This window comes from Ammodytes marinus, assembly GCF_949987685.1.
Source record: "Ammodytes marinus genome assembly, chromosome: 9".
NCBI lineage: Eukaryota > Metazoa > Chordata > Actinopteri > Uranoscopiformes > Ammodytidae > Ammodytes > Ammodytes marinus.
In genome coordinates, this window is record NC_137213.1 from 21789790 (window position 1) to 21813283 (window position 23494).

At 42.9% G+C, this 23494-nt stretch overlaps 1 protein-coding gene across 2 annotated transcripts in view; it reads right to left on the minus strand.

The window, feature by feature from the left end:
• Positions 1-23494, minus strand: part of LOC307255572 (ephrin type-B receptor 1-B) — a 165498-nt gene that overhangs the window by 74902 nt on the left and 67102 nt on the right. For both annotated transcript variants that reach the window (XM_080034263.1, XM_080034262.1), the window contains exon 3: positions 15457-16138. In XM_080034263.1, coding sequence (XP_079890389.1) covers positions 15457-16138 — 682 coding nt within the window. The remainder of the gene's footprint in view (positions 1-15456; positions 16139-23494) is intronic.

Below are 23494 nucleotides of genomic sequence, written 5' to 3' on the forward strand. Positions count from 1 at the left end.
GTAATCTGTTTTATACCCATCTATATTTACCACTGCAATTATTTTAACCAGATGAGATGACGTCAAACAGAAAGCACTTGGAAAAAGCTATATAGAATACTAAAAACTAGTAGCATTGCAAGGAGAAGTCAATCCATATTTGAGTGTATTAACATTTGATTTTATTAAAAAATATGTTTTTAATGTTGAAATGCTTTGATAATTTTTACAGTGAGGCTTAGCAATGGCTTCAAACAGCCATGTACGTATCCAAAAAATACCCAGCTAATGAGTGTAGAGGCCTGTGAACAGGGAGATGAGCAATTATGCATATTTGAAGGCAGCAGAGGAGTAGAATGATAAAACAACTGGAAGACCAAGGTCCCTTCACTGTTTACCATTCCCCCTAATTTGATTCCTAATTGAGCGTACATAACACAATGTTTAACACCAAAATATTCTGGCCAAGCAAGTACCACACACGGCAGAATCTCACAGCTGGAGCAAGGGGCTGACTCTTCCCCTCCTGTGATGTCAGACATTGTATTGGCGGGTAGGGCCCTTCCAACCCCCAACAACACCATCGCCACCGCAACCACATACAGTAGAAGTGCGGTGCCATGTGCTCCACTTATAACCCACAAGTGTAGCGTCTGCACACTGTCATGCTGATGCTGACAGTTTCACAAGTGGCACGGAGGCTGTCAGACAGAGTAGGCCAGAACGTTTGACAGTGGAGTGGATCGGATGAAAAGAAAGGAAAGGAAAGGAAAGGAAAGGGGAAAAAAAGTGTCTGGCTTTTTTGAAATTCAATGGCAAGCTATAGGGTCTGAGGTGAGGTTGGTGAACAGATAAGGGGATGGGGTGGTGCAAGCAATACAGCCACGGCAACACAGCCATGGGATGGTCGGGTGAGCACATCAACTATAAAAAAGCAGCTTTATCAACACATTTATGCATTCACCAGTTAGATATTTTTTTCATAAGTTGTCCTAGCCTATCAGCTGTGAATTGCCCCTGCCGCTATTACGCCTAATGGAAAATAATGATAAAAATGCTCGGCGTCAAAAAGAGAAGACACAAATTATCTGTCAAGCGTGGGAGAGGAAAAAGTGACCGGGATCAGGGAAATAGAGTGTGAGAATAGCAAGATACAGACAAGTGGGGGAGAGGGAGAGCAGAAAACGAAGTGAGAAAGCACTCAGGAGTGCGTCTTGTCACTCAAATGGTCGCTGGTGGCGGCAGAGTCCCACACTATTGTGTGTGATGTGCAAAGCAGCCATTTCTCATTGCGTACTAAGTGACGGCCAAGCTCTTACTTCTAACAGCTATAACAAAAAGTAACAGGGAGTAAAAAGGGCTGGATAATAAATGCCTTTTTGATGGACTATACATCTGCCCTGCCCAGCTGTAGACAGCTCCATTCATTGGTTTAGGATGGGTGTGTTTATACATACAAAAACAAAGATTCTGTTGACCTCAGGTCCAGGCATGACCAGAAAAAGTCAATGGATAAATGACGTGTATGGAAAAATATGTTGCTTGCTTGCACAACACAAAGACACCGGGATGTGTTCTGTTGTATAGCGTGAATGAGCAAGGGGTTGACTCTGTTCTCTATCACGCAATGCACCTGCAGCCTTGAACTCCTCCAAAGGTAACCAGTCCCACAGCACATCAATATTGATGTCATATTTACATCTGCATGACCTCCGCACAACCTTATCAGAGAGCTTTATTCTCTGCCAGACCAACAGACACGCATGCACTATAATATCGGAAAGGTATGTGTGAAGTGAAGCCCCCCCGCCCCACCTGTGTGTGTTAAATGCGTGTGTGTTAGTGTTTGTGTGTGTGTGTGTGTGTGTGTGTGTGTGCCGAAAAGGAGTCCAGTCATTTGATCCTTAATGCCACATTAACATCTTCACGCGTTGTCAGATCGATGCAAGAGGAACGTCATTCATTTGGGTGAAGTGTGAATGTGGGACAATGGACAAGACAGGTGCTGATGGGTGATGAACATGTTCAATATTTAACACTGGAATAGAAAAGAACTTCTGGCTGGAAGTAGAAGGTGGGAAAAACTGTACTTTGTGTCGAGGAAAGAAGCAATCGTCACAGCAGTCTCACGGTGAACAGTTTTGAGTTGGTTGTATACTGATAGTTTGTGATAATCAAAGCCTTGTAAATTATTCTAGTGTATGATTGCATAAATCCATCCGGATTACCCAACATTGAGGTCTGACTAAAGTGGAATCAAAAAAAGAAAATGAACAGGCCACGTTCTCATACAACTCCTGCTGTTTGTACTATCAGGGTTTTTATTTGATTATATTGCAAGGCATGAAGTCGCTCACATCTATTTGAATTTCAGATGAGTTTCAGTTTAGAGCTATAGAGCAAGCGTGATTACAGTATTTATTAGGCGTGTATTCAGGGCTTGATTTGCCAAACTGGGGGCCAGTTTAGACTTGATCTTGACAAACTAGAAGACAGTATAAAGTAAAGGCTGTGTGTGTGTGTGTGTGTGTGTGTGTGTGTGTGTGTGTGTGTGTGTGTGTGTGTGTGTATAGTTTACTTAAAAGTGTGTCCTTGTTGGGTCTTATGACATTGGCGACTTTGTGAATGACATCAACACCTTGTCCAGCAGAGAGTTAAGAGGGAAAACACAACACGGCCAACTGGGAAACCGGATTAATTGTATAAATGGCAGAAAGCCATTAGCATGAGGGTGAGGTCTAACAAGGTACAGAAGCACACAACATGTGGTGTGATTGTGTGTGTGTGTGTGTGTGCACATGCACGAGGAGAGACATGTGAATGAGTGGTTTGATTTCAAATGTCCCCAATAAATCAATCTGAGGAGCCTTGTACAAACGTGAACAAATTACTTATCTCAAAAAGGATAGGATTTTAAAAGTGTTCAAGTTCATAATTTACATGTTTCTTCCTTTAAAATCCTCAACTACTGCAATATTAACAAATATTTAGGCATACTAAATCATAAGCTGGGACCGAGCATTTTTCTGCCATGTACATTTATAGCAACAAATTGCACAAAGGGATACACTCACATATGTATTCACGTGGCAGTGCATAATTGCATAAACAGGGATATAAATATGATATGCAATGACATCATATATTCATGAATACACACACACACACACACACACACATCAATGCAAAGAAAAGTTGCAAAAGTTGGACACATTTATTTAGATGTCATGTGTGTTCTGCACTTCAACAGTCATGCACGCATCCTTGTTGTCACAATGTATACATATGCATTTTGCATGCAAATTGTTTGCAAGGGCCCATCTGAATACTGATTGTGTATCAACAATGCATCAACGCATTCATTGGGTGTACCCACCTACCCTGACAATGGTGAGTGGGAAACCCTTGGGTGCACACAAATGCACAGGCCACCTTTGAAAGCACACCCTCCCTTGGCAGGACATATTGGATTAGGAGTGACTTTTTTTCCTTGGCTCCGTCTCAGAGGTGCTAGATTAAATGCCATTCCCACTTTACTACAGATGGCTCGAAAATAAATCATACTATCCATATACACACAGGGAGAATTTGCCTCGTATACACAAACACACACACCTACACCCACACCCACACACACACACCCACACACACACAAACACAGATATATAGCATGTTGGCACAACCAAACACTAAAGCACCTGTACGGTCCAGTGCGTCTACTCTTTGTATTTCAATCACTAAATCGATGGTTCTAAATTGATTGTAGCTGAGTAGGGGCCATAGATGTTCCCCCTGGCTCGCTGCCCTGGCCCTCTATTGATTAGATCTGAGAGAGCCAATTGCTTTCACACTGGATTAAGGTGTTCCGGAGCAGTGAGCAGGGAGAGAGAGAAGGAAAGGGAGAGAGAGAATAGGCGTTTGCAGCCTTAGAGACGCACCAACAAAGCAGTAAGATCAGGCCAACGGCAATATTAATACGGTTAAGACCCCTTTCTATGAGCATAATAGCACACTAACATATGAGTGTCACACATTGACACACACACACACACACAGTCACACATACACAGTCACACACACCTGCCTATACATGGCAATCCCTCAGATCAGAAGGCACTAACACAGATCAAGGGTGTAATCTCATTTGACCCTGGAGCTAAGTAGCCCAGGGCAACAGCATTACACTTCAAAGCTTCACTCCGGGTTTGTTACACATTCCAGCTCCAAAGTCTTATGCGCCGTAACCTAGGAGGAATCAGCCCCAACTTTACTATCAGGCCCTGCATCATAGGGATCTGTTCTAACCCCGGATCAAATGGTAAATAAGCTGGATGGGAGTGGTGGATAAATATTTTTCTTTTTCTTTTCTTTTCTTTTCTTTTCTTTTCTTTTCTTTTCTTTTCTTTTCTTTTCTTTTCTTTTCTTTTCTTTTCTTTATTTTACAAGGCAGCTCTTTTCCTCCTTCTATCTGTCTCTCAAGTCTCCATCCATCTTCGCCTTTTTGGCAAAATTGGTATTCCCACTGGGGGCAGTGTTAAGCACGCAGGACATCCACTCGTCTGCATCACTCTTCTCCATACAACAATTAGTCGTTCCTGCTATGGGGGGATCTGAATGGAAGAATAGGAAAGGGAGGGACAGGTCTAAAAGAGGGCCTCCAGCTTCAGCCAAAGACCATGCAGGCCTTTTTGTGTGGTCGAGGTCCCCCCTCTCAAATCATTTCCACAATGGAGAGGCTTCCAGTCCAGATTAAACGCTTATGAAAATGAAGAACTTGGTGCACCAGCGGACGTGGACTAGGGTCACGAGAGCCAGCCAGTAAAAGGGCCCCTGCTCCATCACAAGTGCTCACAGAGAGGCGTTTCTCAGCCAGCAGCAAGCCCTATTCACATGGCATTAGGGGCTGTAAAAGGAGCACATTGACTGCGCGAGTCAGGCAAGCTCCTCCGTATACATTTGGTTAATACCTCTATTGTTGGCGATCCCTCTACGACCGGCTCTCCTAGCAGAAAGCGTGAGACGGAAGGACAGTAGTGAGAGGGAATTAAAGAGGCATAAAAGATGAGATAAAGAGGCTAAACTAAGGAGGGAGGGATTTAGATTTGCAGGGCCATTCATGCCAGGATGGGTGTGAAGCACAAACAGACATACCTGTAAGCACACTGGTACATGCATTCACACGTTGCCACACAATAATCTATCTATAGAGGATGATATCTGTATGTGTGTGTGTGTGTGTGTCTGTCCTTCGAGTTTCTCGCCAACCGTTCATCCACTCTACATCACAGTAGGGTGGGTGTTTAGGCTCAGGACCCAAGGGTGTGCAGTGCTGAGGGTGAAGTTGTTTGGATCAGCGGTACAATAAAAAAAACTGCAAAAAAAAAAACGGTCAAGCCAGTCAGCCTTTGCTGGACGGCTATGGGCGTATGACATGACACTTGTCTGAAAGCATACACTTTGCGAGAGTCAAGGAACGCAAAAGACCATGAAAAAGCCACAACACGAAATGATAGGCCAACCACTGGAGCCAATAATACAAAGGTCAGTTTGTAGCAAGGCAAGATAGGCAGTGTGAAAAAGAGAGAGGGAGAGAGAAATGCGGGAGAGATTGTGAAATTGACTGAGTGTATGAGCATGTGTGCCTTTGTGTCCCTATCAGTCTGTGTTCGGTTCGTTCCCCCAAAGGGTCTTATTATGCTTGGCGCTGGCTCCAACACAAAGGCAGCGTCTCTTGTATCGCAGCACATCCAGCTCCCGAGAGAACATTGGAGACACAGCAAATCCATTTGTTTGTCAGATTCTTGCCTCTATTTGGACTTGGACTAATCAGATATCATTCTTTTTAGAGAAGCATACACACTGTGCAGGCTGGCCTATAGTGTGACAGTAACACTGGGCGTACAGCAGTAAGATAACATCTCTGCTCTTCCAGCGAGAGGACTTTTTGTATTGGTAAGCACTGTGCGTAGACATCATAAAAGAGCGTTATAGGGGGTTGTTATAAAGGTATCGCGCAGTTAATCAAATTATTATCTTTCAGGTAATGAGGTCATTACCTCTATAAAACATCCCGCCTTCATCCATGTTATTCACCAATTGCAGATGAGACTTGTGACTGCGAACTTCCCCCTTGAAGACTGTTGGCCACGTTGTTGGTCCTTGAATTGGTTGAAGATTATTAGGACGTTATAGTTAACCAAGGAATGTGCCTTGGAGATAACTGTCAATGGACTACAAGGAACGTAAAACCCTGTTTTTTGGTGGAAACCAAGGGGCAGATTGCATCTTCACTGAACTAAATCAATCGCTTTCAAAAGAGCAGCCCACTGATTTGGCAGTGCAAACTTTCAGAATAAGATTATACAGCTTATTGAAAAGAAGAGATGTCTTTTTTTATTTCCAGATTTTCCTCTTCCTTGCCAAAAGTGTGTTCACCAAGTAGCCTTATCTCCATTGTCAGTGATAGTATAGTCTGTGAAAAATGTTCCCCGAAATCTTGGGTCTCCTCCAAAGCAGAGAAGGATAAGCATATGCAGTCTACGGAGCATAACAAAGATGTATCAACTCTTATATATAGCCGTCGGATGTCATATGCTGTTTCTCGAATATTGGGTTCAAGAGTGTTTGGAGAAGTATTTGAGTTCAAAACATGAACTGAATCCAGCTTTTTAAATATTTTACTAAATGAATTATTGAGTGGGAAATTTGAGGTAACGCAAACTCCGGATTTTACACAAAATAACAGTGCAATGCTTCTACCTATACAGTGTACCTTTAGGCCAATTCTTATATCGTTTTGGTTTTACACTGTTAAATCATATCTTACTGAAGTTCTATAAAATCTAGTGCACAAGAAATGCAATCACTCCAACCTTGAAAAAGAGATGCCATTCACTGCAACACGTAGGCAGCACTCAACCTGTTGACACTGTTCCCACTCTACACAGTGAAAGCATGATTAGTTGTCATTACAAAATGCAAAAATACAAACATTTTAATAAAGTTGAGGTGTCCCAGCCAATTAGGATGCACTAAGCTCTCACCTTATCTAAACTGCACACACACACACACACAGGCAAGTGGAAATAAAGAGAGACATACACATTCATACACATGCATGTACGCGCCACACAGATTTGAAGTCTGGCTATGCTAATTCCGGTCTGGGAGAAAAAAAAGCTACAGCCCCCCAGACAGTGTGGGAACTCAGTAAACAAATGGAGCACAAAGCACAAAGTGCTCAAAGAGAGGATTACCAAGTCACTCTCCCTCTTTTTCTCTTTCCACACTGCCTCCCCAATACACACACACACACATATAGATAGGCACACACTCATCCTCTACGTTATCTTACTTTCAAGATTCAATATTCACACAATGTCTTCTCCAGTGGGCGTTTTTCGGAAGGCAGCCATAGCGGGAGGGCCGTTGGCATGAGGAGTGACAACAAAGCCACGATCAATAATTTGTCACAGAGATGTGTCTGCCAGATTGAGCTTCATAGGCTCTTCCTGTCGGTCAGCCTGAGAAAAGAGACATTTCCGTTTGGTTTCTGAGGAACCACTGCTTTTCCTCTGACCCCGATAAAGTACAAGGCTCGTGTTTACTGTCACTGAAAACATGCAATTAACCGTGTACAATGCCACAGTGCAATGCGGATTATGAGAGTTGTCCAATTGTCGGATAATTGCATATCGCGATCGTAGGCTCTGAGGTTGTGTGTGATTTGACCCGCCCAGTTATAGGGAGCCAAGTTCGTTTAGGATAATGCATGGTGTCATGAGATAGATTACACAGACATAATTCTTCACGTATGTTTAATCAGGGGACACTTACGGAGCACTTATGTGGAACTGTAATGCTGTTTGCCTACAAGTGCGAGTGAGTTATGGCAAACATGATTAGGTTATGAAATTGGACACGCAAAGTACTCTGAGATGATGGAAATTGTGTGTGTGCATGTGTTTGCAGACTTGCCAACCTTGACGAAAGTATTGGCTTATGATGCTATACGCTGAAAGCATTTCAGCAGCAAAAAGCAGACATTACACATAGTATATTTAAGATAGCCGCCAAATGTGTTAATATCAGAAATCTAAATATAGGATATCATAATATAGATTGTGATTGGCTGCTCTTCGATGACAATAGGTAGTTGTGTGTGTTTGTGTGCTTGTATTTGTAATTGTGCATTTGTCTGCCGGCATCCCAAACAAAAGAACACATTATGGAAATGAGTACCTTGTTTGATTCTGATAGGTTGCTTCTTCTTGGTTGCTTTGGGTGACTATTCTCACTGCCTTTGGAATGAACAGAACAGAGGTGTTTTGGCCCAACTATAATTGCGATTGAATCCTTATACAATTTTCAGTCCACAACATTACCTTGACTAATCCACATCTCTCATCCTGCTGCTGTCTCATCACCTCCAGGAAGGGGATGAGACAATTCCCTAGAATTATGATGTGATGTGCCCCTCTGCCATCAAACCAAACAGGCCTGTGTTAGTGTTAGTTGAACAGTGAATACTGTTGGACAGTGATGAGGCAGAGAGAGAATCAACAAATGAGGGGCGATGGAGGGTTGTGTGTGTGTGTGTGTGTGTGTGTGTGTGTGTGTGTGTGTGTGTGTGTGTGTGTGTGTGTGTGTGTGTGTGTGTGTGTGTGTGTGTGTGTGTGTGTGTGTGTGTGTGTGTGTGTGTGTGGAGAAATCTGTCGAGATGCACACCACGTTTCATCATTACTGCCTGCCAGAGCATACTCCAGAGGGGTAATTTTGTGTTCCGACTTTCCAACTTACCTAATTGTTTGTTTTTTGTCATTTATGTGAATTACTGCTGCAAAATGTAGGAAGAAATACAATATCTCTCTAATCCATCTATCTATCTATCTATCTATCTATCTATCTATCTATCTATCTATCTATCTATCTATCTATCTATCTATCTATCTATCTATCTATCTATCTATCTATCTATGTCTGTCTGTCTATCTGTCTGTCTGTCTGTCTGTCTGTCTGTCTGTCCGTCCGTCCGTCCATCCGTCCGTCCGCCCGCCCGCCTGTCTGTCTGTCTGTCTGTCTGTCTGTCTGTCTGTCTGTCTGTCTGTCTGTCTATCTATCTATCTATCTATCTATTTATCTATCTCAGTGATAGCAGCATACGCTTTCCTTCTGCATTATTGATGATGTCTTTGTTGTGTTTTTTTTAAATGTGCAATTATAACTTAAAGCATGAGGTGAGGGATTTGATTGATGGGGGTCAGAGTTGGGGCGCGGGGGTGAAGTGCAGTCTCTTGTAGTGCTGGGCTTTTGTGTTTAGCCAGCGAGGGTGACCATAGGCAAATTAAGCAGTGCCCCAGCCATCTGCTGACTGTTAGGGGGGTGCTTTGTCCCCCCCCTGTGTCCCTATGTCTGTCACTGGCCTCAACAACCAGTGTCCATCACATAGTTAGGAGAGGAAAGGAAAGGAATAGGACAAAAAAAGAATTATATTGACTGACAACATAGCTGAGACAGAGGTAAGAGAAGGATTTGGCAAGCAAGATTGGAATAGATGTGGGGTCAAAGCTATGGCTTTTCTTGAAAAAGTTCCTGTGTGGAAAGTGAGGGAAAGACTGAGTGGGATATGACAATGTAGGCCTAGAATGAAGAAAGCCCAGTGGCCAAGTATAATATATGGCCTGAAAGGGACTGAAGGTTAGAAAAGCAGACAAAAAAAAACAACAATCATAGGCTGAAAGGAATGACAGAGAGAGAGAGAGAGTGAAAAATAATGGGAGTAAGAGTATGTGTCCCTCTATAGGGGACACATACTCTTACTCCCACTAAGAACAGCTCTGTGTGTGGGGGGGTATTTTCATTATGTGCGCAAACAATATTTCCTACTGCAACGACGTGGAGCGGGCACATACGTGCTTGGGGTCATTACTAAACTGTGTTTACGGCCTTACATTCAAAGAGTCTTTGTTTGGGTCACACTCTTTCACCACTGCTCTCTGCCATCCCTCCATTCAGTCCATTCAGAGCCATGGAAACAAGAAGGCTTTCACTCCCTGCTCTTTTCTTACAGCTATTCTCTGCGTGTTCCTCCCGGTATACTGCATTTTTGTCGTTGCGCTGGTCCTCACTGCTATAGGACTAATAGGAACAGGAAGAGTCAGATGCTTACTTAATTGGGCTTCAAGGTGACTTAGTAGATCTTGGTGTTTGTTGGTGTTGGTATTGGTGTGTGTGTGTGTGTGTGTGTGTGTGTGTGTGTGTGTGTGTGTGTGTGTGTGTGTGTGTGTGTGTGTGTGTGTGTGTGTGTGTGTGTGTGTGTGTTATTTGCAGTTTGTGCGTTGGCGAGTACATATGGGTGCATCACCGCAAATGAAGTAAACTCTGTGGAACTGGAAATAGACAAGGCCAAATGGGCTGGAATTGGCTCTAATATAGCTTGCAGCCCTTTTGTGGGTACTGTCTGCCAGATCTTTTAGACTCAGATAAGACATATAAAGTAGTAATCAAAGCCTCGGTGGAGCGGGGAGAACTGCAAAAGCAAAACATTACAGTAACTGGACTCTAAAGCCAAACTTTAAATGAAAGAAAATGGCTGGTGAAATTCAAAGGTGGTTGGCATTGTGGGTATGATTTGAAAGAATGATCCTCTTTTTTTCAGTTTGATTCTCTAATCTTTCCAAAAAAGGGCTGTAGGCCAGTTGGTTGGTGTCCATGACAATGAACTCTATAGAGGTAGGTTTATCCGTTTTAAGGGCTAGGGTTAATATAGTGATAAATGTGTCCGGAACACTATTGTAGAAAAAGCATATGGAAGAAGTAATACTTGAGATGCTGAGATGTGTGTATGTGCATTGTCAGTGTGTGTGCGTGTGTGCTCGTGCCCCATGATGGCAGTCATTAGACAGGAGTAAGGCAGCCATGATGAATCGGCACTTAGCCCAGGGAAGCGCACTTGCTCAATGGGCTGTGAATCTCCCACTGCCACTGTCAGCCCGCAGGATGTTAAATAAAGTTATTTGAATATTTGTAATATTAATGTGCCAGTGTGTCAAAAGCCCACTGGAGCCTAACAGTGAAGAGAAAAATATGAGAAGATATATATTGCCGTATAGGCCTATGGGGACTGCTCTTGGTGAGATATTTACGTAAATAGCCCACTAAATAAACACTTAATCATAGACAGTGCATTAGATTATGAGGATGGATGGATAAAATAGAGTTCCATGAATAAGTAACCAGGAAATATTATGGATGATAACTTTAGTCATTATACTCTGCGTCCTATTTCACTAGTATCCAGGTCATGTCTTTGCAAAAAAATCAATAGCCCTGCATTCAAATTATATTACGATCCTCTCTGTACCCAATACTAGTCCATGTAGGCAAAACTCTGAGCAGTAGTGTGCTTTGCATAGGAACAACACAAAAATTAATAAGCTTTGAGTGTTGGTTAACCAATTACAAAATAAGAGAAAATATTGTAGAGGGCCTCATAAAATAAGACTGCCAGCCTTTATATACTCCAGACAGGCATTTATCAGCCAATAGAAAATGATGCAATCCCAGAGGAAAAAGTGTGAACAGCCTAATGGAAAACAGACAGCCTAAAAAAAAAAATCTGAATTGCTCTTTATGTTATGTCACTGAGCCCTGTTTACTGTGAAGTATTTCATGCCACATCATTCACTTTTAAGAGTTTTAACAGCAGAATAATTAGCTTATCGAGACGTTTTAAATCACTTTGTGAATGAGGAATGATCCATGGAACATTAAAATGATCAATGATTAGCAAACCTAATCAAGGTGATTCTATAAATCACTCAGCTGGAGACAACAACCCACATCCGTGAGAGGGTTCAGCCAAACCATCAAATCCGTCTTTCTTAGATACTTCAGTTGAGCAGGAAAACATCGGTGGAGGTAGTGGGGCGCTATTTGGAGTGTCTCCGCTCGATTTAACTGGGAGGTAATAAAATATTTAGCAGATTGCTTACATAGCCAAGGGGGGAGGGGGGGGAGAGAGGGGGATAGAGAAAGAAAGATGCAGAGGGAGAGAGAGAGCAAGAGAGAGAGAGAGAGAGAGAGAGAGAGAGAGAGAGAGAGAGAGAGAGATGAGGGGGGATACCCAAATGGCTTGTGTGGGAGCCGGTAATGAGGATGGCGTGCTGGCATCATCGTTACCGAGCACAACAACTCTACATGGTCTCTCTGCCCCACTGACAGCAGGCCACAGATACACACACACCACGCTACCTGTCACTAATTAAAACATATAGATTAGAGAGCGTGCAAAGAGGTACAGGGAGGAGGCGCGCGCGCACACACTGACACAACATACAAACAGACACTTGTTTGAACATGCACACACACACACACACACACAAGCATAGCAATTGTTTTCTAACTAAATTATGTTCATATTCAGAAGTAAAAAATTACCTTAATACATCATCCATAAGTAAAAAATGTGCCTCTCAAATATGTTTCTGTGTTTGTGCAAGATTGACACATATAGTATGGTATGGCACTGAATTTGTGATGTTATATACATTACCTAATATGGTCCTTAGCTGAATTGATGTCCAGGGAGATTAGTGCACTCTACTTTACTAATATAAACTGCGACAATATTGTATTAAAATATCAGATTGTAAAGAATAGCTCTAAACAGAAGCAATATATATAATAATATCCCTTTTCATGATGCCCTCAAATGAACGGAATTATTTCAGCATGACACTGCAGGCTCTCATATTCTTTTTGTTCCTAGTTGCTGTTACTTCATCTCTAATGGGCAATTACTACAGACCCAATGCTGAGGCCATGTTATTGCACCAACTCATCAATTGATTGGTTGCCGATAGTACTCAGCCTCCGCAAGCACTTTAAGGTTAGATTTCCTTGTTTAAATATGGATTGGAAGCCCATGAAAAGAGACTGTGTAATAAAAAGGTAGAGATTGCTTTTATTGCAGTGGGACTATTACAGTGGCGATGAGAGGGGAACACATTACATTTTAGTCTCCAGAGAGTAAACTAGCTATATACTACATATTTTGATTCACTCCCTTTTTTGTCTTTGCAAGCATTCTCGTGTGCATGTTGGTCTGGGTGTTCTTAGGCTTATGAGTAAACCTATGCAACATTTTACACGTTTTAACATCTCTCTACGGCTAGACGGGAAGAACTTCCTCTCTCCACAAGCTGTTATTCATACCTCCCATAATGAAACATTTCTATCATAGAAAGAGAGAGAGAGAGATGGAGAGAGAGATGAAGAGAGAGAGAGATAAATGACAATAGAGCAGGAAGTATACTTGCTGTTGGTACTAGAGAAGGAAGTAAGGGGGATTGTAGGAATTAGTGGAAATACATATGCCTCCTCCTCTGTTCAAAGATGTGTGTTTGCAGTGTGTGCCCTCCACCCTAACACAAGCCACAACGGGCCTCGTGCTAGGGGGAAAATTTAGGCTCCAATTATTGTGCTGCAAATGTGTAAGATTGTGGTAAAAAATAAATAAAAATTCAGTTAAGAAAAGATGAGCAAAAAAAAGACATGGATCAGCATTGAGTAAGTTTGCAGAACAAATAATATTTAATATTTTTTTTATATATGAATAATTAAGAGGACGGACAAGGTTATCTGGCTTCTTTGCCTTACATGTTTAACCTTCAAACAATGTACTTTACATACACGAATGATTAGCTCTAGTGAGATACAGCAACACATAGTCAATTCAAACATGCTGGTTATTACCCACCTGAAATTGTTAAGGCATCTTCATGAGAGCAATTAAAGGTGGATTTATTCAATAAAAGACCATTTAATTAAGGATAAAAATGTTAAGATCCAGTCACAGGTCGCCAAAAGATATACCACAACTGACACAACATGCTGCCAAACATATGTATCATTATCATTATTTACACAACTCAAGTGTCTAATATCCTTAACAAGAGCATACACTGGAAATATTTACTAAATAGACTCAACTGTGGTCACATTAAACAGATGGAATCATGTATTACAAAACCTAACTATTTTCAGCAGTGTATACAAAGCACGGAATGCATTATATTTGTTTCCCTCATAAGGCTTGTTGAGCTTGAAATTAGTTTGAAACTTTTTATTATAAATAATGATGCTGCGATTACTTTGAACAATTCCCCAACCATGTTCCCTTTAAAAAATGTGTTGTATTAAGATTCACGGCACAAAAACTAAAGTCTGCTATCTGCTAATAATTAGTTTGCACATTATGCACTAAAATTATGTTTCTGAAAGGTACGGGTTAGATAACAATGTTTAAATGATTAAAATAAATGCTATTGATTGTGAAAAAAGAAGAAAAAATATTCATAGCAAACTTAATTTGAAGTCAAATGAAAACCTCCAGTAATGAGCCAACTTAAGGCAACACACTTTTGCCATGTCATTTTTCTAACTAAATATCTTCCGCCTAAACAGAGAACTGCACATTTGTGTGTTTTTCTGTGTATTTTAGTGTGTGTGTGTGTGTGTGTGTGTGTGTGTGTGTGGGTGTTTGGCATGGACACATAAAGCAATGCAAGAAGGATACAGTAGACAGTCGCACACACTGTGCTTTGTAGATATGTGGCACTCTCATATCTGTTTATTGATCAGAGCAGATGTGCGTCAATCAATCTTATCTGGGCTCCACACACTCTCCAGCTAACCTCCAGGGGTACGCCAACCAATACGGTTTGCCACACTGAGAGCCCCCAAGCCACTTATATTATCATCAGACACCTTGAGCAAACTCTTTCTTTGAATGTGCTTCTGAGTGTGCGAGCGTATGTGTGAGAGAGAAATAGAGACAGACAGACAGACAGACAGACAGACAGACAGACAGACAGACAGACACAAAGAAGAAAACAGGGTACAGAGCGCAAAGGTGCATTAAGAGGACAGACAGCATGAGAGAGGAACTGACAGCTTGAACTGGAAAGATTAACCTCGTCTTTATGCATAGTACGTTATTATCTATTCTTCAGAACTTACACTTCGGCACATCGTACTGAGGCAGAATCAAACCTCTCGCCATCTGTAAAGTAGGCTGCACAGAAGGCTGGCATTCGCTACAGATTAAGAATCAATGCTAATGTGCCTTTTGTAGTACACCGGAGGTGGATGTGATCAAGGAAGAAGTATGGCACATCATGCTCAGCAAAACGCATGAAACACAATCAATTCAGCCGTTCCAATCATGCGGAAAATCTGTGATCTGAGGTACGCTGATGCCTCGTTATATGAAAGCCTTATATAGAACAAAATCACGCCGCCTGTCTTCAATGTAGTGATTTTTTTCTATTATGAGTATTCCATCGTTTTCAAAAGACAGTGAAGGGTGAAAAGCAAATACCTTGTCAGTGGGATGCCTGTTAGAGGTGGCACTCTCAAGTAGCTATAACCATAGGATGTTTAAGATGATTGCATGTAGTTTGACTGATTGCTTACCTCGACATACGTTGCCATTGTCAGGTTCAAAGCCAGCCTTGCACGTGCAGCTGCCGATAGGAACCATCCACTCCCCGTCTCCATTGCAGTAGAGCTTGATGGGCACGTCGACTTCCTCCGAGTTGGGAATGCAGATTCCTCTGGCGATAACCAGGGAGGTGCTCTCGGCCCCGGTCATGGTCTCTGGAAAGATTGCAAAGTTCTGGACCACGCTCGGGCACTTTTTATAAAAGACCCTGACCGACAACAGGGACATGCAGGCGCCGTAGTCCTGAAAGGCCAGGTAGAAACCATTTTTGGACAGCGGGCCGAAGCTCCGCACCTCCGTGTTGACCTTCATCAGACGTCCGCCAAAGTCCACCTGCGAGAAGCTTTCGTCCGCGGCAATGGTGTCCACCTTGAGGTACGGGGCCTCCATCCAGAAGGCCGTGCCTTTGGTGGCGATGACAGCGTCACTTTCATAGTAGTAGAGGTTGAAGGTTTCTTTGCACGAGCCCGGGACTTTGGGGATGGAGCTGCAGTCGCGCACCGTGAAGCGAATCTCCACGTAGATGCGCTGTGCCCCGCGCCGGTCGATGAAGGTGGTGAGGAGCCAGTTGTTTTGACTGGGCTCGAAGACGTTACACACCTGGTAAGTCCTGATGGTGTTAAGGTTTTCATCATAGCCACTCACCTCCTCCCACTACAGCAAGAGAAAGAGAGAGAGAGAGAGAGAGTGAAGGGGGAGAGAAGAGTGCACACGGTTGATTAATAATCATTGGTGATACATCTCTGGGGTTTTCTCATTTTCTGATACAGAATGCTAATATTGGATGAGCCAGAAAAGAGAATTTTTACACATATCGGCAATCTCCCCGAGGCACTAAATGTGAGTCTTCTTCACGGATTAACAGAAAGGAATCCTCCTGTTAAGCTGCAGGGTTTATTCATCCGCTGAGAATACACAAATGTCCTTCTTTTTCTGAATTCGTAAACAACTCCTTAAGTGCAGCAAAACAGCAAAAATACCACTTTGACATTCTGTTCTCTAAATATTCTCAACAGCTGTATGTACCGCCACTGCATACGCACAAACCCAGTAATTATGTTGGATGCGCTGCAATTTGCCATATATGCCAAGCGTGGCTGGGCACTGAGTTGAAGCGTTATAAAATATGGTGTGTAACAAATTCAAGATTATGCACTATTGAATTACAATTAGACAGATGGGGGCTACTACACGGCAGCCAAGAGCCAGTCCAATGAGAAGGCATTTGCGTGCAGGCTGCACTAAAATACACTGCAGGCCATCTCTTTCAGGTGTGACCTGTATGTTGAATGGGCATCAGAAGGCTCTTGGGTATTTAATCAAGCACACAGCATCATAATGAAAATGTGCCATTGGCATTTCACTGATATCACTGAGGAGCAGGGAGAGAAAACACTGAAGTAAAAAGGTGTTTGCTTAGATACTTGCTTTCAGATTCAAATTTTTTGAGTAAAAGTGTTTTGTAGAACCATTTACGGTGCCTTTAGGAACCATTTTTAAAAGCTTCTTTTGAAGCACTCATGAGGGTTCTTGAACTGTTTTCAGAAATGGTTCTCTAAACTGTTTGTTAATGGGTCTTTGTGGAATTCTACGAATATTGTAAATGTGATATCTGAAATTATAAAGCTTTCTTTCATTAAGCATAAGTTATACATAGGCATAAAGCAACAGAGCACACAGAAACAACTGAAAGGCTGTATGCATTCATTGTGGCACTAACATTAAAAACCCAATTATAGCCTACTTCAAAGTAATATTTTGCGGGGAAGAGAGTTTGATTTGGAACAGTTTTGAAATTGCTCCTCTCCAAACATGTCCACCGTCTGAAATAATACCATTCTTTTTTACTCCCATTTGAAGCAACAGCTTGGCTCAAAGATGTATTTCTCCAAAACGCGACCCCCACCCCTTACGATCCAAACAGCTGTAGGCGAGGAAGAGTTAATGGGCTCTATAGTGGAGTGAGTGGGCCTCCAGTCAGTTCATGTTTCTTGTGTGCATATATCTCCTGAAGCTTCCTCCTTCCTTTGACCTTTAAAGCCCCAGCTGCTCAATCAGGCCTAATGGAGAGGAGAAGACATCAGCTCTCCACACACAACCAGTCAAATGATTGATACGATTCCAAAAACTTGTTGTTGAGTCCATAAAATGACATCCGTAAATTATGGAAAATATATAAAAGAGATACAAATTGAAGATCAAAAGATCGTCAAGGAAAACCATGGCGATATTTGGAGAAACACAAGCTTTTGGTCAGGTGGGGGAAAGAAGAGGGAGGGGGGAGAGAAGGCACGGGGAAAACAGTGACACCGCTGACATGATAAACGAGTTTACAGAAATCCGAGGTGCAAATTAAAGCCTTTTTTCACCGCTGCTCCCTCTGTGCCCACTTTGCTGTACTCTTCTTCCCCCTCTCCTCTCCTCTCTTCTCTCCCCCCCCCTCCTGCTCCCTTCTCTCGTCTCTGCTCTGTAATGACCATTCATCAGCATTACAGGAACCTGTCCCTTTCAGCACTGCCTGTTCATTAATACAGCCCGCCCTAGGCTCCTCTGCACCCGTCCGCTCCAGTCTAGGAGGGGGGTCTTCACTGGCCCCCTCGTCTAGCCAAATGACCGCCATCTTTCACGCCAAGAAAGAAGCCAGGGGCGTCTCCGATAATGCCTGTCTGAAATCGGTCCAGAAATTCACTGGCTCATGTAATAACGAAGTAAAAGATATCCTCTTCGGTAGATATCAGGTGTCACCATTGTGCCAAAGACAAACAAAACTATTACAGGTGCATCAGTTACTTAGCAGAAATCAAACTTTGCGACACAGTCTCTCCTGATATCCTCTGGGCACTTTTTTTTTTCCACGATTGTATGACTGTGTGTTTGTGCGTGTGGACGTGCTGTTTATAATTTGATGGTTTAGCGGCCACATATTGATTTGCTGGCTGTTGTTTTGATGCCGCGGAGCTTGAGGCTGCAACGCCACACTTCTGCTTCTGTAAGTCCAAAACATTTGATTACTCAGAGTAGTATTAACATTGGGTTTTCATTATCTAGTATCTTTGTCATCAGCTCTGTTCCAACAACATTATAATGCAAGGAGTGACACATGCATTTTGGAAGCAAGGACACTGTCTATAAGCAGCAACACATGACACACAGTCTCATCAATACCCTGCCTTCGTTTCCTATGTCTATTTCTATGTCTGTGCACTGCGACCTTTTACATCATTTAAATCAAATCTTCTTCCTTCGCTACCCCATGGCATCTCTCTGACCTTGACAGAGAAGAAAGAGAGAAAAAAAAGGGAGAAGGCATCATCACCTGTCACCTTACCGATAATGGAATTCCCGAGTCCTTGCATCCATTTCCTTTTCAAGGATTTTTGTATAAAATAACACAGTTAGTGTCTGTGCTGTGTATATTTAATCCATGCTTTATGGGTCTAAGCGCAGATGTATGTTCAAGGCATGTATCATTAATATCGGCTTAAGGTCAACAGGTGTGTGTGTGTGTGTGTGTGTGTGTGTGTGTGTGTGTGTGTGTGTGTGTGTGTGTGTGTGTGTGTGTGTGTGTGTGTGTGTGTGTGTGTGGAAGAGAGACTGGAGTGTGATTATCTGTATGTTCCCAGGTGTGTATCTTTGCACTACCCCCCACATGTGATGGAAGATCACCTATTAGTTCAGGTGATACGAGATAATGCTTTCTTTGAGGCTACTGTGTGTAGGAGCTTCAGCACTGAGTTTATATAAGGCAAGCCAACGTGATTTTAGAGCATAGTTTATGTGTTTCTATAACGTGAGCTCTCTCTCTCTCAATTATGTTTAATGTACAGACTTCTGCATTACAATATCATTGCCAATCTCACTGAGCCCTTTCCTGCTGATGAAACACCACCAGACAAATATTTCCTCTTCACACAACAATCATTTTTTTACGCCGACCAAAAGCACCCCATCGGCTCCCACTCTTAACAGCTTTGCTTTTGACAGAGACACTCTTCCCTGCTCTGCCCCTGATAGTCAAGTGTGCCCATTGTGTGGGTCATTATGGGGCTGCTCTGTTTTATGGGCAGTATAGCAAAGAAGAGATGGAGGAGCTATGGATTCACAGAGCGTCTAATGTTTGTGTTAATGACCAGTCACAGCTAGCTGAGCTGAAGGAGAGAGAGAGAGAGAGAACGAGAGAGAGAGAGAGAGAGAGAGATGGATAAAAGAAAAAATACAGAAGTGAAGAGGAATCAAAGAGGGAGGCGGGGGGAGTAATATATTCAGGGCTGATGTTCCCCTTCCCACAGCCTCCGCTCGCTGCCATCAAGCCATCGATACTCTGCCCTCATAAAGGCCATTCATCACATTGATCTCCCGCCATTACCTTCAAAGGCTAGAATAACATAGAGCAGCTCAGATGGCAACAGTCTTGCTCTATGGAGGACTATTGCATCCAACGGTGAGCACAGGTCTAAGAGTAACCTGCCGGAACACACAAGTAACACCTGTAGAAAATAATAGCAGGAAATGGGCTGGAATAATGAGCCAATTAGAGCAGGCGTGGAGGGAACAGGACATGAGCTATACCGAACATACAAAAGGACACACAAGACCCTCTCCACCGCAGGAGCCTTTTCAGTAACACAGGGGACGTCAACACTATTTTTGGAAACTGGTGTTGAGCCTGTCCTTTGCAATAACCATGTCAATAGTTGCACATCAGTGAATTAACAAAGAATGACAGCAAAACAAAATGCAAATAAAGTATGAGTGTTTTTCGATTCAGCAATTGTCCTGATGTACTTTAACTTTACCCTCCGCAAACCAGCCAAAACACTTGGCAGCAGTTAGATCTCATTACATTACATGTTGTTTAACAGACGCTTTTTTCAGAAAAGACTTACAACTGGAGGTAGGCAGTAAGCATTAAGGGTCTTGTCTTATATGGACCCGCACTGGACTTGACCCCGCCCCAACCGGGAATCTAATCCTGTTTTTTTTCACCGTACCAACAGTCAGTGGTGTTACCTACTGAGCAACCCAGGTCTAGTTGTGGATTGGGTCTTACTACACATAAAGCCAGGTTTTGACTCACTTTTAGCTCATTATTCCACTTCAGTCAGTCTACACAAGACGGAGCCTTGAATAGAGGTCTCATCAAACGGACTGATCTTTAACCTCTAGAGTCTGCAGTCTGAATTCTCCGGGGGAGTCACGCTCACAAACTGCTTTTCAAATCCCTCTGCACCAGTTAGTGTGTGGCAACATGCTCAGAGACACACTGAAATAGGATGAATTATGAGGAGCTCAGAGGATTTCCACATTTCGAGCTCTTCGGCCTCGAAATGTCTACAAAATGCAATATAGGGGATGAATGTCTGGCAACTGTTTCTTGAATGGCCATCCAAACTCCCATTACCCAGTCTGACGATGGGCTTTTTACAACAGGACCCAAGGCAAGAGTTGTATAAAATGGTAGACAGCAATGACCATAAGGGAACTTACAGAGGATTCCCTTCTACTTTGTCCCCAAATACTCTCTCTGCTGATGCAGTTTACAACAGAGTTGTTTGTGCCCTTTTAAGTTAAAGCACCCACGTCTGAGCTGTCCCTTCAAAGTAGCAGTCTGTAAGAGAGGTTGCATGTTTTTTTGTTTTTTGTGTGTGTGTGTGTGTGTGTGTGTGTGTGTGTGTGTGTGTGTGTGTGTGTGTGTGTGTGTGTGTGTGTGTGTGTGTGTGTGTGTGTGTGTGTGTCTGTGTGTGGCGTGCGTGCGTGTTCCCCAAAGGAGACTGGGACTAGATTGTGTTTATATAGTGTTTCCGCCAAACAGTATGGCTAGGCTGGGTGTTGGGTTTACATCAGTAGCCCCTAGTGTAAGGCTTCGGGGGGGAGTTTGGGACACAGGTGCGGACCAAGGGGTTTCTAAAAGTTATCCCCGGAGGGAAAACCACTAAATCGCAACGCGACACTGGGAGGGGGGAGAAAACAAAAAGCACAAAGTTGTGCAGGGCCACACAGGCTACCTTTTAATATTGAAAACTAAAACAAGAACAAAACCACCGCTGCCAAGCAGCTGAATGGACACACACACAAAACAGAAGACTTAGACACACAGGGAGCACTCAGAGACAACTAGTGATGGGTCGTAATGTGCCGAGGCTTCGGAGCGTGTGTCGAGTAATCCCGGAAGTTTTTGGTGAAGCGCGTATCGACGCTTGTATCGTTTAGGGCGAATCACGTGACTGATGACGTTCGAAGCCTCGTTTGTTCAAGAAGTGCTTCGGGTATTGTGGATCCACTCGCACTTAGCGGGTTAGTGTTGGCGATTTATTGGTTTGGGAGTGATGTAGACGTGGATGTTGTATCAACTTGCTGTGACTTTATTGTGCACCCCTGCCTCCGCTGTACCATGTGAAAGAGTGTTCTCCAAAGCAGGAGAAGTTGTTTCCAAAAGGGGAAATTGTCTGAACCCCAGCACAGTGGAACAAATTTTGTTTCTCAATAAAAATGAATCAAATCCTTAAGTTGCACAAGCACATTCACTGCCCCTTACCTTGTTATAACACTGCGACAGTTTGAAAATAAGTATTCCTGTCATTATGAGTAATTCAAAGTTTGACGAAAAATATTTATTGATAGATTTATTAGATTTATATGTTTTATCAAGTTTCATACCCATAATAATACACCAAACAAAATACAAGTTGTATTTAATTTATATTAATTAATACATGAACAATAGGCTACATGAAATGCATTTATTAAGATGTATTGATTCTCCAGGGACTACAGACGAAAATTAGCCATGTGGCTATAATCTGGCTCAATTGTATATTGTGCACTGTCCCTGCTAAATAAACAATAAATGAAATGAAATTCAGTCACTCATTCCCATGGCTGCACTGTTGCAGGACAGTATTGAGTGTATTACACATTGATAGAATTATCTGGCTATTTAACACTGTTTGACCAGCAGGGGGGGTTGTATTGTGTTCAAATCGGTTCAAATGAAGCCTCGAGAAATGAAACTTTTTGTGAACCATTTGGCTTTAAGGCTTCAAGGCTTCAAAAAGCTTCATCTGGCCATCACTAGAGACAACCTCTCACTACCTCTTAAGGTGAGATAATGAGCAGCACAGAGCACTGGGATCTCAGAGCATATATCATCTCCTCACACCTGGGTCCAATCAGCCAATCAGTGCCACACACCAGATTGCAGTGAGGGAATCAGTCACCACTCCCACGGAGAACCCTCCGTTTCCTCACACCTATAGGCCTTTCACACCGCCGCAAAATCGGCGCTAGTTCTGGGCTTGTTCGGAGTTAGAGCCAGTGTTTTGGTTTCACACCGCCAGAGAGCCTGCTCCGGGCCGTAAAAACCGGGGGAACTCATACCCCAGGATTGAGCAGGGTTTGATAAGAACTGCTTGCGCGAACGGTTGGGGGAGGGATTATCCTGACCAACCAGAGCAACTCAAACCTCATGCCCGCCATATTTAAAAACACCGCTACTACGAGACGTAAACATAACATAATTACCGAACGTAGCGATCAAATTGACCGGCGAGAATACGCTGTATGGGTCCTGTTTGCTTAAGAAAGCAAAGCGAGAGCCAACAAGTGTAAAAATAAGACGTATTCGCCGCTGTTGTTGTGCTTAAAGCTAGCGGTAGCTTTAGCGTTAGCCACAAGAGCAGCGGCGTCGGGTGACGTACACACATGTTTACAGTGACGTCATCACGTTGCTCTCTTGCCGGCTCCATGGCTGTCTCCGGTCGATGTGAAACCAACCTGTTCATAACTGGGATAAGGCTGTAACCAGTTTTGAACTGACCCCAACACCAGCCTGGAACTGACTCTTGGTTCATTTTGGTGTGAAAGGCCTACTAGAGGAATGGCTGGCACATTTGGAGAGCACTCTCTACCCAAGAGTTGTCTGCTCATCTATCACTGCAGGACCAAAACATGTGGGTGGAGGCAAGCAGGAGATTGCTTTTCATACTACAGGCTTAGGATGGACATTTCAAT